This window comes from Phalangium opilio, unplaced genomic scaffold (assembly GCF_054372755.1).
Source record: "Phalangium opilio isolate 3A_F unplaced genomic scaffold, DU_Popi_V2 ptg000002l_1, whole genome shotgun sequence".
Lineage (NCBI taxonomy): Eukaryota > Metazoa > Arthropoda > Arachnida > Opiliones > Phalangiidae > Phalangium > Phalangium opilio.
In genome coordinates, this window is record NW_028324144.1 from 14,628,349 (window position 1) to 14,643,361 (window position 15,013).

Here is a 15,013-nt window from a genome sequence, read left to right on the forward strand (position 1 = left end):
AAGTACCATGTAAGTACTTAACCACACAATTACATTTCATCACCCCGGAATAGTAATAACCCATATGCTCATCCTAGGTTTAAAAACTCAATCGTCGTTGACTTTGAATTCCTGGAAGGTCGATCAACGGTTGGTGGACGGGAAAAAATTGTAAAGGAAGCGGCTGCCACAACGGTTGAAATAACGCCGAGGGTAGCATCATGGTCCTTTGAACCACCGTACTCGGATCAGGAACTCTCCCAGGAGGCCAAACAACAAAACCGGTGGATTTGCCACAATTTACACGGTCTCCCCTGGAATCACGGAGTTACGTCATACAACAAACTGGAGGCATGTTTATCTCAAGTCGTCCAAGGATACGAAAGGGTGTTTTGTAAAGGCGAAGAAAAGTGTTTTTTTCTCTTAAATATAATTCACCGGGACGTTATCGACTTAAATGGTGTGGGGTGTCCCAAAGCATCCGATATCGACGAGGATGGACCCATGATCACGTGTTTGGTGGGTCATAAGACAATTTTTAAAAATGGGAAATATGTATGTGCCCTATCTAAATGTATACTTTATTCTGAATGGTTGTATAAACACCAAGATGATGTATATTCACAAATAGATTGAAAATAAATAAAAATTCACTTATTGTTGTTTGAAATAAAAAGAATTCTAAGATTTGATATAATATTGGTATTTTGATTAGACACATTCGGGGTTGAAGCGTACACATACTTATAAAGTTTAAAAAGTCACGTGGGGTTTGACGTGTAGTGGGAAATACAATCTACGCGCGGAGCTGGTGGGAAAATACCACAAACTCGGCGCCAAGTCAACGAAACCCGGGGAAATCATACAAAGATAAGCCAACTAGAATAAAACGGGGTTACACGAGTGAATAGATCACTCTTCAAGACGTTCCTCTGCGAGAAATGTACAACTACCTTCAGCTGCAAACGGAGCCTAGATCGACACACGCGCAGTGTACACGGTAATGTAAAATTTAATTGTAACTTCTGCGGTAAAGAATTTGCACGTCGGGATATTTTGATTCGACACCAAAGGCATTTTAACCATGATGAGCCCGGGGTAAACTTAAACCCCCCGCGGGGAGCGTCACCACAACCCGGACCGTCGCACCGTATTACCCCGCCAAATTCTCCCGTAAAGAGGGCCGCTTCACCCACGTTGGTGGGAATACCGAAAAAGCGTCGAATGGAAAATGGTAAGTTTATATACAATTTAGATTATGTAGAAACCCTACCCTCCACCGGTTGAAAATTTTACATTAAATGTATGTTTAGGTCCAGAAATACTTCTCTCACAAGATGACGAAGGACTTAACACCTTTATGGAGAAATGGGAGGATGAACAAAAGGAGTATGATCTCTTGTCTCAAGATGATGTTGGGCTGGACGAGTTCATGACAAATTGGGAGGTTCAACAAAACGCGGTTAACCCACCTGAACCGGAAATCGAGGAAATAAACGCGCTCGAGGACGCGATTTTTTCAGCTCGACTTACCGCGTCGGAAGGGGTTAAAGATCCCGTATTGTTCTTAAATGAACATCGTGATAAACTGGAAACATATCTCAGAAACAAACTTTCGGAAAAGAGAGGAATAAAATGGTACATGGTGGTACGCGCGCGATACACGCGGGAACTCGGGAATACGGGTACAGACGTCGAAACTAGTCCGTACTTCCGTGGGTTCACACACGCAACTTTAACACCGGAAGTTATACCCCGACAGCTAGACTTAAGTCGGGAGAAATTAGCTGAAAGTATGAACAGCTTTGAGAGTATGGGAAGCGGCTGGGTTTTGGACCGTATTCTATACGTCCAAATCAACATAATTCAATATCTACCCCTTGTTGGTGGAACCTATTTTCAATTACCACCCATAATTGAAAATAAAAAGGCTACTGTAAACGTGGACCCGGGGAATCCACTCGACAACAAGTGCTTCTTGTGGTCAATTTTGGCCAAGTTGCATCCCGCGACCAACCATCCTAGTCGAATCACTCATTATAGACCATATGAGAATGAACTGAACGTGTCCGGCATTACATTCCCCTTCGAGTTGGACGCATATAAACTGAAGATATTCGAGGAAAAGAATAACCTCTCCATCAATATTTTCGCGTATGAAAAGGGTTACTTTCCCCGGTATGTGAGTGAGAAAAAAGTCCCCGAAGCGCGACAAATTGATTTGCTATTGGTTTCAAATGGTGGATCAAAACATTATGTATTCATCCGACACCTAAGTCGACTTCTAAGCGACTTCACGAAACACAAAGTAACAGCCTATTATTGTCGGTATTGCTTGAAGAGAAGCAACATGGAGGAAGTACACAATAACCATGTGCGAGAGTGTAATGTACATGATCCACAACGCGTTATCATGCCTCACGATAAACCAGTTTTAAAATTCGAAAACTTTGGATGGAATCAAATGGTAATATACGAGATACGTTTTATTTTAACGTTGGATATATCATAATATTTGTTACATAAACAGGTTCCATATATCATCGTTGCTGATTTCGAATCTCTTCTACCAAAAGTGTCAACGTGTCTGCCGGACTCGACACTGTCGTCAACTACGACATTAGCGTTACATGTAGCGTGCGGGTTTTCATACGCTATTGTCGGTCCAACCGGTGAGTTCAAAACCGTCAATCACGTGTCCTATTATCTAACATATTTGATTATTCGCAGGAAATCTCGTCAAGCATGAGACGTACAGAGGGGGAGATGGAGCTTTGAAATTTCTGAAAATGCTTTTGGGTGAAGCCGATGTTATCGCCGAAATGTTGAAGGAAAATATTCCCATGCAACTTTCTGCTGATGAAGAAATCGCATTCCATACTTCAACGCACTGTTACGTTTGCGAGGAACCATTCATTGGAAAGATTGTCAAAACACGTGACCACGACCACTACACCGGAGTGTATAGGGGGTGTGCATGCCAGAGTTGTAATCTGAAGTTAAAAGCACCTAAATTCATCCCAGTCGTGATGCATAACTTGAGCAGGTAATTAACCATAATCTATAATTATAACTTTATGCTAACTACGTAACACCAACAGATACGACGCCCACCTTATCATGCAGCAAATCGCCCTGATAAGAAACAAGAAGATTGACTGTATCGCGTCCAACAGTGAAACGTACATTTCATTCACACTAGGGAATTTACGTTTTGTGGATAGTATTCGGTTCTTACCGGCGTCTCTCGAGACACTTGTTTCGAATGTGTCGAAAGGTGGACCGGCGAAATTCCCATTGTTGAACTCTGTATTCAACCCAGACGAGGTCAAGCTACTTCTTAGGAAGGGTGTTTACCCGTACACCTACATGGATTCGGAGAAGCGCTTTGACGAGAAGCAACTACCACCAATTGAGTGCTTCCACAACGACCTCACGAACGAACCCTTGGCCCAGGAAGATTACGCCCACGCTCAAAACGTGTGGCAATCTTTTAACAAACGTAACAGTGCGTTGAAGTATGGAATGCGATTTCTTCATCAGCAGAAAGTTGCATGGGAATATTTTCCTTCAACATTTCGGCGATAACATCGGCTTCACCCAAAAGCATTTTCAGAAATTTCAAAGCTCCATCTCCCCCTCTGTACGTCTCATGCTTGACGAGATTTCCTGCGAATAATCAAATATGTTAGATAATAGGACACGTGATTGACGGTTTTGAACTCACCGGTTGGACCGACAATAGCGTATGAAAACCCGCACGCTACATGTAACGCTAATGTCGTAGTTGACGACAGTGTCGAGTCCGGCAGACACGTTGACACTTTTGGTAGAAGAGATTCGAAATCAGCAACGATGATATATGGAACCTGTTTATGTAACAAATATTATGATATATCCAACGTTAAAATAAAACGTATCTCGTATATTACCATTTGATTCCATCCAAAGTTTTCGAATTTTAAAACTGGTTTATCGTGAGGCATGATAACGCGTTGTGGATCATGTACATTACACTCTCGCACATGGTTATTGTGTACTTCCTCCATGTTGCTTCTCTTCAAGCAATACCGACAATAATAGGCTGTTACTTTGTGTTTCGTGAAGTCGCTTAGAAGTCGACTTAGGTGTCGGATCAATACATAATGTTTTGATTCACCATTTGAAACCAATAGCAAATCAATTTGTCGCGCTTCGGGGACTTTTTTCTCACTCACATACCGGGGAAAGTAACCCTTTTCATACGCGAAAATATTGATGGAGAGGTTATTCTTTTCCTCGAATATCTTCAGTTTATATGCGTCCAACTCGAAGGGGAATGTAATGCCGGACACGTTCAGTTCATTCTCATATGGTCTATAATGAGTGATTCGACTAGGATGGTTGGTCGCGGGATGCAACTTGGCCAAAATTGACCACAAGAAGCACATGTTGTCGAGTGGATTCCCCGGGTCCACGTTTACAGTAGCCTTTTTATTTTCGATTATGGGTGGTAATTGAAAATAGGTTCCACCAACAAGGGGTAGATATTGAATTATGTTGATTTGGATGTATAGAATACGGTCCAAAACCCAGCCGCTTCCCATACTCTCAAAGCTGTTCATACTTTCAGCTAATTTCTCCCGACTTAAGTCTAGCTGTCGGGGTATAACTTCCGGTGTTAAAGTTGCGTGTGTGAACCCACGGAAGTACGGACTAGTTTCGACGTCTGTACCCGTATTCCCGAGTTCCCGCGTGTATCGCGCGCGTACCACCATGTACCATTTTATTCCTCTCTTTTCCGAAAGTTTGTTTCTGAGATATGTTTCCAGTTTATCACGATGTTCATTTAAGAACAATACGGGATCTGTAACCCCTTCCGGCGCGGTAAGTCGAGCTGAAAAAATCGCGTCCTCGAGCGCGTTTATTTCCTCGATTTCCGGTTCAGGTGGGTTAACCGCGTTTTGTTGAACCTCCCAATTTGTCATGAACTCGTCCAGCCCAACATCATCTTGAGACGAGAGATCATACTCCTTTTGTTCATCCTCCCATTTCTCCATAAAGGTGTTAAGTCCTTCGTCATCTTCTGGACCTAAACATACATTTAATGTAAAATTTTCAACCGGAGAGGATAGGGTTTCTACATAATCTAAATTGTATATAAACTTACCATTTTCCATTCGACGCTTTTTCGGTATTCCCACCAACGTGGGTGAAGCGGCCCTCTTTACGGGAGAATTTGGCGGGGTAATACGGTGCGACGGTCCGGGTTGTGGTGACGCTCCCCGCGGGGGGTTTAAGTTTACCCCGGGCTCATCATGGTTAAAATGCCGTTGGTGTCGAATCAAAATATCCCGACGTGCAAATTCTTTACCGCAGAAGTTACAATTAAATTTTACATTACCGTGTACACTGCGCGTGTGTCGATCTAGGCTCCGTTTGCAGCTGAAGGTAGTTGTACATTTCTCGCAGAGGAACATCTTGAAGAGTGATCTATTCACTCGTGTAACCCCGTTTTATTCTAGTTGGCTTATCTTTGTATGATTTCCCCGGGTTTCGTTGACTTGGCGCCGAGTTTGTGGTATTTTCCCACCAGCTCCGCGCGTAGATTGTATTTCCCACTACACGTCAAACCCCACGTGACTTTTTAAACTTTATAAGTATGTGTACGCTTCAACCCCGAATGTGTCTAATCAAAATACCAATATTATATCAAATCTTAGAATTCTTTTTATTTCAAACAACAATAAGTGAATTTTTATTTATTTTCAATCTATTTGTGAATATACATCATCTTGGTGTTTATACAACCATTCAGAATAAAGTATACATTTAGATAGGGCACATACATATTTCCCATTTTTAAAAATTGTCTTATGACCCACCAAACACGTGATCATGGGTCCATCCTCGTCGATATCGGATGCTTTGGGACACCCCACACCATTTAAGTCGATAACGTCCCGGTGAATTATATTTAAGAGAAAAAAACACTTTTCTTCGCCTTTACAAAACACCCTTTCGTATCCTTGGACGACTTGAGATAAACATGCCTCCAGTTTGTTGTATGACGTAACTCCGTGATTCCAGGGGAGACCGTGTAAATTGTGGCAAATCCACCGGTTTTGTTGTTTGGCCTCCTGGGAGAGTTCCTGATCCGAGTACGGTGGTTCAAAGGACCATGATGCTACCCTCGGCGTTATTTCAACCGTTGTGGCAGCCGCTTCCTTTACAATTTTTTCCCGTCCACCAACCGTTGATCGACCTTCCAGGAATTCAAAGTCAACGACGATTGAGTTTTTAAACCTAGGATGAGCATATGGGTTATTACTATTCCGGGGTGATGAAATGTAATTGTGTGGTTAAGTACTTACATGGTACTTGTTGGGTCCCTTCTTCGTCCTTTCTACGAACTTTGAGGCTGGAATGATTTTCTACTTTGCCTGGTCTGACTATTTATACAACCATTATATTCTACGTCATTATAGCTTTAACTTGGGGGTGAGTAATGTGTTTTCTGGGGCGTCACATGTTGCAATCTGGGTTTGAGAATATTTTCACGTGGCACCCTTTCCGGGGTTTTACCCCCCACAATAGGTTTCATACATTGGGATTTCCCTCATTCATTCGCCATTTTATTAATACGGGGGAAATTAATGGCTCGAATTTTCATCTAATTAACATATTGAAGTGTCGTTTATTTCTTGCGTCATAATTGACCCTATCTTCATATGGTATTATATGCACTATGCACCCTGAGAAGCGAACGCGTTTCATTTCAAATAGAGTGCTATCAAACTTTGTCTATATTGAATTTTATGGTATATAACATACCACTACTGTATTGATTTATTTTTCTCCGAGATATCCCCGTTATCTTATCAGCATTAAGAAATTAATTTTTAAACTACACTAGAATTGAACTGATTTGAATTCCAAGTTTTTATTTTTCTTATCCCTTATCTTATCTTAGTGTTTGTGATAAAATTAAACTTCTCGAAAGTTCCAGCGACACTGGCGCCATCTGCTCCCCCCTCGCACCACCCGCACCGCTCGCACCGCCCGCACCGCCCCTGCCTTCCACAGTGCTTGGCCTGGGAGCCCCCTATTAACCCTACTAGTAGTAGAAATTCTAGTACTTTTCCTAGACTTAAGAGCAAAACCGATGACGTAAACAACACTATAGTAGCTACATTTTGACCACTCATGAGGCATAACTCAAATATCGAGTATGGTTTGCCTGTTTAATTAAATTTTGATTATCCGCCATTCCGCAGTATTATTAGCAATTAATGCTATATTCATAGCAGGGTTCCATCTTGAGAGAACTTCATCATCTATAGGGAGGAAAGTTCTCACATGCAGAACTATACCTCTTTAAGCGAGGGTTGTTGCATATAAAGTGATTTTTACGGGTTTATAAACTTCTGAAAAGGGCAGAAAGTTTTTAATTCGTACAAATGCATAGGGTATTAAATTAGTTTTCGAGGCTATAATATTCAATTAGTAGATATAGACGTTCTTGTTAAAATTAATCATCTCTTTTCACTAAGATTTTTTCGAGCACCAGAAACGCGTTTAATCTAATTTGCACTACAGATTTTACAAAAAAATCCATTTAGTACTCTAATTTTTCTCAAAATAATGATAAAACATGTCACAAAAGCAAGTGCCTCACTTTGGCTTCTCAAGCTGGCCCTACTGTGAGGCCAGTACCTAACCTAGTCTCGTTTTTAAGAGTATCGCTTAACACCTGTAAGAGTGTCGCCTAACACGTTTAGCATAGATTTATGAAGGTACAACACCACCAGATTACCAATTTCTTTGTTAATTTTATCACAAGTAGAATAATCTTACCTCAAGTTCCCATGTAAGATTTTTTGCCGTAGCCTCTGGGTCTGAAAGTTCTGACGTTAAGCTTTCTAAAGTTCCCAACGGAGCTCGCGTGAATGGAGAGATAAAATTTCTAAAATATCGGCCACGACCGAGAACGAGCTTTTGAAGCAGCGCTCCACAGCGGTGGAGAGTGAAGTAAAACAGGCGGGGTTATTTTTTTATCCGAGTAAGTTCAAGCATGGAGGGTTCATCCAAGTGCACGGTGTTTGCGTTTTTTATGGCAACGGTGTATCGTGTGGAGTGCAAACGTTTTTAAAGAAAGCCGACGGAATTGTATTTTTCTGGCACGGAAATACTCTGAGTTTGTTTTGAGAGCCTTTTATCCATTTCTAAATTTATACATTTACACCCGATTCGTTTTTCGTAACTTGCTCCGCCAAAACGTAAACTCCGATCGTCTTATAAGATATCCGTCTCTCTATTGGCTGAGTAACTCACCACAAGCGGAACCACCTCCAATCCAAAAATTGAAGTTTAGTTAACTTTTTAAGGGGGTGGAATTTTTTTAGAGAGACCCAGCTTTCCGCGGCTGATGTTAGTTGGCGCCGAGAAAAAATATTAGTAGAGAAAAACTTTGGGTGTTCAACTACCATTTACTCTACAGTAAATACATTCGGCCTAGCCTTGGGATATCAAGTTTTAGGAACACTCGAGATGATACATTCGTTGGAGAGAACCTGACACACAATACCCTCATTCCTAGGCCGGAAAGCTATGTCTTTTTAGATCATCTCCTTTTGATTTTATTTAAAGGATAAAACTGTTTTCTTTCATGAATATCATCTTTAAAAAAGGTTTAACAATTACGTTTTTCAATAATTTTTTTCTGTTTGTATTGACTTTAATATTAAAACATTAATGAAAATGAAAGACCTTATTTAAGAAACCCGCAGTATTATAATTTTTCATGTTTAAATTCGAACGGTGTTTTAATAGTGTTATTTTACACCGAATTTACACTTTAAATTGGCCCCTAAAAACTCAAGGTAATAAAACTCTCTTTTGCGTGTTTTTACGGTGTCTACACAGTTTTAACACGTTTTTAACACTTCCATTTCTTAGAGTGTAAGGTTACCCCAGCTAGCCAAGGCGATTCGCACAGCCCCCGAGGACACGACAGGATATACCCCTGCGTTCCTTAACTTTGGCCGTAAGCTTAGAGCACCGTTTGATATCACGCCTGCTGTTTCTCCTGATAAAAACCCCTCGAACGACAATGTTCGGGCATACGCTAAAACAATGTAGGATCGTGTAACGACAACAATTGATGATGCGTCGAAGGCCAATATTTTACTAGAACAGGACAGGCAGGCTAGTTAATTTAACCCACGGCGTTGTAAATTTGAATTTGAAGTAGGTGATTATGTCTTGCGCAAGACTCATTTCCAGTCGTCTGCTGGTGAAAAGTTTAATGCAAAACTTTCTGCAAAGTGTGATGGCCCATTTATAATTGGCGAAAAATTGTCGCCCCTAACTTACCGATTAATCAATGTTGGTAATAAACGTACCTTAAGGGGAACTAATCATATCACACAGTTAAAACCCTTTATTCGTCGTGACCAGCAAGGCGCCGAGCCTTCGGCCCTTGTGACCAACTTTGGTCGTGATTTGATTTCCCCTACTCCTGGCACCCCCAGCATTGCTGATTCTGTCGAATGTATTTGCCGCGGATTTTGTCGTTGTTTTTGTATTTTTTTATTTTTGCGCGAATTTGGTTTACTTCTTTTCTCCAAACACTGTCTTTATTGCGTCGTCTCATTACTTGTGTTTTTACCTCTCCGCTTGAGAGAGGTTCTGTAACGGCCGTGTCTGTGTGTGTGTCTGTGTGTCTGTCCGTTGTTACACCCACGTGACCGCGTTCGCAGTTTGCGTATCGGAGCAAACGTGTTCCTAATTTCCGGACCGCATTGACAGGTCACAGAAATTTAGAAAATTGTATTTCTCTCCGTTGGCTACTCTATACTTGAGTTCTCACACCACCATGTTTGGTCTACGTCCATCCCTCATGGACACCAGTCTGTACATACTGGCTTCTAATCACCACCATCTTCTGGTCTTCGTCCATTCCACTTGGACACCAGTCTGTACATATTGGCTTCTAATCACCACCATCTTCTGGTCTTCGTCCATTCCACTTGGACACCAGTCTGTACATACTGGCTTCTAATCACCACTATCTTCTGGTTGCGCTTTTACCTTACTATTATAATGGAAACGAATCGTATATATACCCCAAAATTTGAAGAAAGTGGGCAAGAGGGGTACCCTTCACTTTAAACGTCAATATTAGCAAAGTTTGAGATGATAATAGGTATAACTATTATTAATGTTAATTATTGAAGATTAAAATAATTAAAAATAATTATATTTATTTAAATATTAAAGATAAACCTCTCGTGCAAAGAGAGAGATTATCATCGCCTCCTATATCTATCAAGGCCCGTGCATTGCGATATATTTTTCAAAACAACAACCAAAATGGGAAGCTCCTCTCAGAAACATAATAATTTCTTTTCTCTGTATATGAAATGAAAATATGGATAATATTGCGCTCCTTCTTGAATGGTATCAATCCTTGCCTGTCTATTAATATTTTACGTAGTAGTAATACGTTTTTAGCGAAGTCTAGAGAGGATAAACATAAGCGAGATTGTTTCGGGAAAAAATACTGCTTCCACTAATGGGTTTATACTCCTTGTTACTCTTTTTGTATGTGTGTGTCCGTCCATTGTTACACTAGTGCGTCGCGTTAGCAGTTAGGCTTGTGTTGATGTGTTAAGAAATCATACAGAACCTTAATATTCCCTTTTTATATAATATAAAGTGAATATGTGGAAGTATTTTTCGTAATTATGATGCATTTAGTACTTTTGTAGCTTTAAAGCTCTGTTTCATTTTGATATTCCAAAGATTTTTTTTAATATTGTTATTTGAAATGGCTGTTTATATATTGCTTAAGCTATACTACATCTGTATATAGTATAATCCTTGGTTTAGTGATTTCATGAAGAAAACTAAGACCTAGACTCCGGCGCGTATAACAAGTATTATCCGCAATAGGCTTAGTGAAACAAAGAGTAAATAATTGAGGCCTGAGGTGAAGTAAACTCTTGGCTTTGATTTTCGTGTCTGAAATGAAGAGACATCAACGGTTCAGAGTGAGCCGAAAGTTAAATACACTCTTAAATAATAATAATAAGGTTAGTAAAAGGGCTAATGGTAAACGGGTATTAACTATAGACTTATTATTCTCTTTATGGTGCGCATTGACTATTAGTGCGTCTAGCTACAAATTAGCTTCATGTTGGCAAACAAAGAATATTGTTGAGGTGAGACGAGACGATAGTGTTTACACTGCAAACCAGTTGTAAATGTAGCTTTCAGAATATAGGGTAAACAGCTGAAGCGTAGACTTCATTTCCTGTTCTTTTCCCCATTGACTGATTTCCATGTGTCCAAGATTTATCCTTATTGGATGTAAAATGTCGTCTGCTTTACTGTACATTCGCTATGTTTGGAATACTGCTTCAATATTTCGTAAATTTTTACTTCAAAAAAGTGAAATAATTCCATATCTAGGTAAATACGTTTCTAGTAGTAGACCTATTGACACGGAGAGGTAATATTTTGGTTTTCCCAACTTGTTTCGTCTGTCGTCGAACGAGGTCGTTCGATTCTAGGTGTGGTGGAGTTGTAACGTAAGTGTAATTCACCTCCACTTGAAGTTGTTTCGCCTCCAATATTTCATCCTCCCTTGTCAATATTTGCCGCACCATACAAATATACAACGATTGTCACGTAGTCTTTAGACATTAAAGAAAAGAGTTAAGCTCATCTTAAAGAACAGCCTGCAGGTAGAAGGTGTGGTCGGAGCTACTTTCTCGTCTTTCGGACCTCAACACAACGACCAATCGCTTATTTAGCTTGCGCTAGAGTCGCCGCCTAATAATCAACAAACAAATCAAAAGATCGCAAGAAGATCGCTTCGCAACTAAGTAACTAATTAAATACGGTACGTTATACAGACTTTCATTCACTAATCAAACCAAAACTGAGTTAAGACAATGTTTTCAACTTTTAAACTCAGAACTATATCTTATTTATTTCATGTTGGCACTCAATGTATTATTTCTGCTATACCTACATGATTTAAATAATGATGAGTTAAATAATTAAATGTGATTAACATAAAAAGTTTCACGGCATGGCTAAAGTGTTCCGTTCTTTGAAAACACTAATACTACTTAAACCCACTTTCCACAAAACAACATTTTAAGCGGCGAATTAAGTCCCGGCGACTAGATGCATAAGAACAAATCTGTGGCTATTAACACACGCGAAAAATTACTTGAATTAAGGAGCAATGCTATACATACATGATTTAAATAATGATGAGTTAAATAATTAAATGTGATTAACATAAAAAGTTTCACGGCATGGCTAAAGTGTTCCGTTCTTTGAAAACACTAATACTACTTAAACCCACTTTCCACAAAACAACATTTTAAGCGGCGAATTAAGTCCCGGCGACTAGATGCATAAGAACAAATCTGTGGCTATTAACACACGCGAAAAATTACTTGAATTAAGGAGCAATGAGTATTCACGTGCACAAAAAGCAAATATTTCAGAATGACTACTACGCCAACGCTTATTTTGTCATGCGTGTTATCATTTAGCGCGCAAAAATTTGGGAGCCGTATATGCCTCTGAATTCTTTATCATTTAGAACTTTATTTCTAACAAGACTCATGTTTTCATCATGTTAAAGAAAATTGGTTTTGTTTTATTTTTGCAAAGTTACGTATGTGCCAATTCATTTAATATTCTCTTTGTGCTTTTAATATAAGGATGGATTTTCGTTATCAGCTAAAGGATAAAATTTCATAGAGTTTGTTTATATATATATATATATATATATAAAAGAATCAGACAAATTTTATCGCCTGGAGTTAGCTACTTTTTACTTTTTCGCGCAATCTGGCGATGAGCGAAAACGTTTCAGACTTAAAACGGAAGATTTACTAACCCCTCTCTCACCATCAGCTTTAATATGGAGGAAAAATTAGCAATTATGCTGGTAAACTAAGAATATTGTTAAGATAATGATAGAATTGTGTTTACACTCCAACTGTGTTGTGAATAGAAAATTCTCTAACGCTTGATTAATTCATTATTTCAGTTTTAACGCATGCAGTGGGTTATCAATAAATTGCAAAAGTTGCATATTCAGGTAAATAAGTGGGTATATAGTCCCGCACTCGCCTCGGAGAGATAATATCAGGGAGGAGAGACTTGAGAGGGAGTGTTAAAGTGAATAGGCGCGTTCGTTCGCTTTGTGGCTAAACTCGTCTCTTTCTGGCGCAGACTCGGGGTCTCTTTGCGGTGTCCGCGCGCATGTGTCAAATTTAAAAACCGGCTTTGAACTAGAAGGGGAAGGTCGTGTTTGAATTTCTGCCATGGTTAACTATAAGAAGTGTCGTTCTTTAATTGTTCAAGTAACCTATAAGTATTTAACAAGACCCGACATGGTAAATATCGTTTTCAAACCATTTCCCAAACCAAAAATAAAGCTTGAAAGCTAGTGGAAGCTAATATCCATCTTTTACATTTTTATATCTGGGTTTTTGGCTTTGGAAACGCGTGGAAGGACATTCCTTTCATATATTTTTAAGCGAATACCTTGAATCATTCCTACAACCGTTACAAAAACAATTTGGCATTTTTATTAAGCCTCGGTTTCCTCCCAACAGACGGTGATTGTTGTTTGAACAGAGTGAGTGGGGCAGCAGTCGATGGAAGCGGAAGCTCGCGGCAGAGAGAATTTTAAAATTCTCTCTACTGGCGGTAGTAAACGACGTCACTCGCGCCTGCGCGTTAGCTAAAATTGTGGAACGAAGATAAGAATTCCTACTTTCTTTCCCATTTGCCACTGTATGACGGTTTTTTTAGCATTAGATCAACACTCCATCTAACGTTCCATACTCTCTGATAAGATTTTGGTTTCTCCACTTGTTAAGATTAGGCGTAATTAGGGTTATAAATCAGTAAATTACCATCAGAAGAAAATAGGGGAAGTGGGTAGCCGTAGCCTTGAGCCATACAAGTCGTCCAGTGATTCTCACTTACAATGGTCGATTCCCCTACCACCCTTAAAATTTGAATCTGGCCAATCGGCGCGAAGCATAAAATAGTACCAGATTTCATTGCGAACGCCACCATGTAGCGAACTGTGGAACTAACTTGTGTAGTCTGCTTATATTTCTGCTGTGCTTCAGTTTGAGTTAGGGTTACGTCAGGCAACGGGTTAATGCGGATATTGGTTTAATTAAGGACGAAAATTCGGTTATTTAATAAAATGAATGTCGTTAAGAGTACGCAGTGTGATTTTACGTAGAAGGAAACTACCGATAAGAAAACTCAGGCTGTGTTGAAAGGAAAAGTAAGATCTACCCAAACCAATCCCAATGTTAAAAATCAAACTACAACAACTTGGATACAACTTTATTACTTTGAACTCTTCCCTATCACAGTTTAAAACTTCGGACAAGTTAATTTTATCCCTGGAACTTAGAAATACCATTGTTTTTAAAAATAAAGACATATTTTAAAATAAGTTATGAATTTAGTACTTACCACTCGATTCCAGCCTCTGCCATTCTGCCTGAGTGCCTCACTGCCTCTAGCAGACGCCTCTAGTCAGTTGGAAGGCGTAGGACCGTACTGTCCACAGAATCACGTCACTCGTGTGTTAATGCGCGTAAAAATCCTATCTCTCTTCACCCCCACGGGGAGGGAAATGGCGCGAAAACTCCGTAAACGGGACGCCTCACGAAGTTGCCCAAGCTACCCACTTCCCCTATTTTCTTCTGATTACCATGGAACTTTACACGGTAATTTACCATAGTAGCTGTAATTTACGATTTTGTCGGGTAAATTATGAAAATGGTTATTACCGTGGTATTTTACCACCAAATTCTTATTTCTTTCGCTTGGCAAATGGTTTAAAAGCTCCACTTTTTAAATCATGTTACAATTAAATACAATATTTATACTGGAACCACCGGGTTTGTCCAGGGACGACGGAAAGCGCCCGGACGGGTTGTCGTTAGTCCCTTGGTCGGGCGGGAAATCTCTCGTTTGGGATTTCACATGCACT

General features: G+C 39.8%; 3 protein-coding genes and 1 long non-coding RNA gene across 4 annotated transcripts; 2 read left to right on the plus strand and 2 right to left on the minus strand.

The window, feature by feature from the left end:
- Positions 1-1,741: 1,741 nt before the first annotated feature.
- LOC149720123 (uncharacterized) lies at positions 1,742-2,728 on the plus strand. Its single transcript, XM_089865044.1, has 2 exons — positions 1,742-2,446; positions 2,510-2,728. The coding sequence occupies exons 1-2, from the start codon at positions 1,775-1,777 to the stop codon at positions 2,726-2,728; spliced, it is 891 nt and encodes a 296-aa protein (XP_089721170.1). The 5' UTR covers positions 1,742-1,774.
- Positions 2,647-3,712, plus strand: LOC149720124 (uncharacterized). The gene is made up of 2 exons (XM_089865045.1): positions 2,647-3,025; positions 3,081-3,712. Exons 1-2 carry the CDS (start codon positions 2,769-2,771, stop codon positions 3,565-3,567), a joined length of 744 nt encoding a protein of 247 aa, XP_089721171.1. The 5' UTR covers positions 2,647-2,768; the 3' UTR covers positions 3,568-3,712.
- LOC149720125 (uncharacterized) lies at positions 3,630-4,310 on the minus strand. The gene is made up of 2 exons (XM_089865046.1): positions 3,912-4,310; positions 3,630-3,848 (listed from the first exon to the last, which is right to left on the minus strand). Exons 1-2 carry the CDS (start codon positions 4,026-4,028, stop codon positions 3,630-3,632), a joined length of 336 nt encoding a protein of 111 aa, XP_089721172.1. The 5' UTR covers positions 4,029-4,310.
- A 9,853-nt stretch (positions 4,311-14,163) lies between these two features.
- On the minus strand, positions 14,164-14,653 carry LOC149720126 (uncharacterized). The gene is made up of 2 exons (XR_016381425.1): positions 14,491-14,653; positions 14,164-14,423 (listed from the first exon to the last, which is right to left on the minus strand). It is a non-coding gene; the product is annotated as an uncharacterized LOC149720126 (long non-coding RNA).
- Between the last annotated feature and the right edge of the window lie 360 nt (positions 14,654-15,013).

Coding starts and splice junctions, on each gene's coding strand:
- LOC149720125 (XM_089865046.1), bottom strand. CDS start 4,028: ATGGAGGAAGTACACAATAACCATGTGCGAGAGTGTAATGTACATGAT. Junction 3,849..3,911: donor ACTTTGGATGGAATCAAATG/GTAATATACGAG, acceptor TTACATAAACAG/GTTCCATATATCATCGTTGC.
- LOC149720123 (XM_089865044.1), top strand. CDS start 1,775: ATGAACAGCTTTGAGAGTATGGGAAGCGGCTGGGTTTTGGACCGTATT. Junction 2,447..2,509: donor ACTTTGGATGGAATCAAATG/GTAATATACGAG, acceptor TTACATAAACAG/GTTCCATATATCATCGTTGC.
- LOC149720124 (XM_089865045.1), top strand. CDS start 2,769: ATGCTTTTGGGTGAAGCCGATGTTATCGCCGAAATGTTGAAGGAAAAT. Junction 3,026..3,080: donor GTGATGCATAACTTGAGCAG/GTAATTAACCAT, acceptor TAACACCAACAG/ATACGACGCCCACCTTATCA.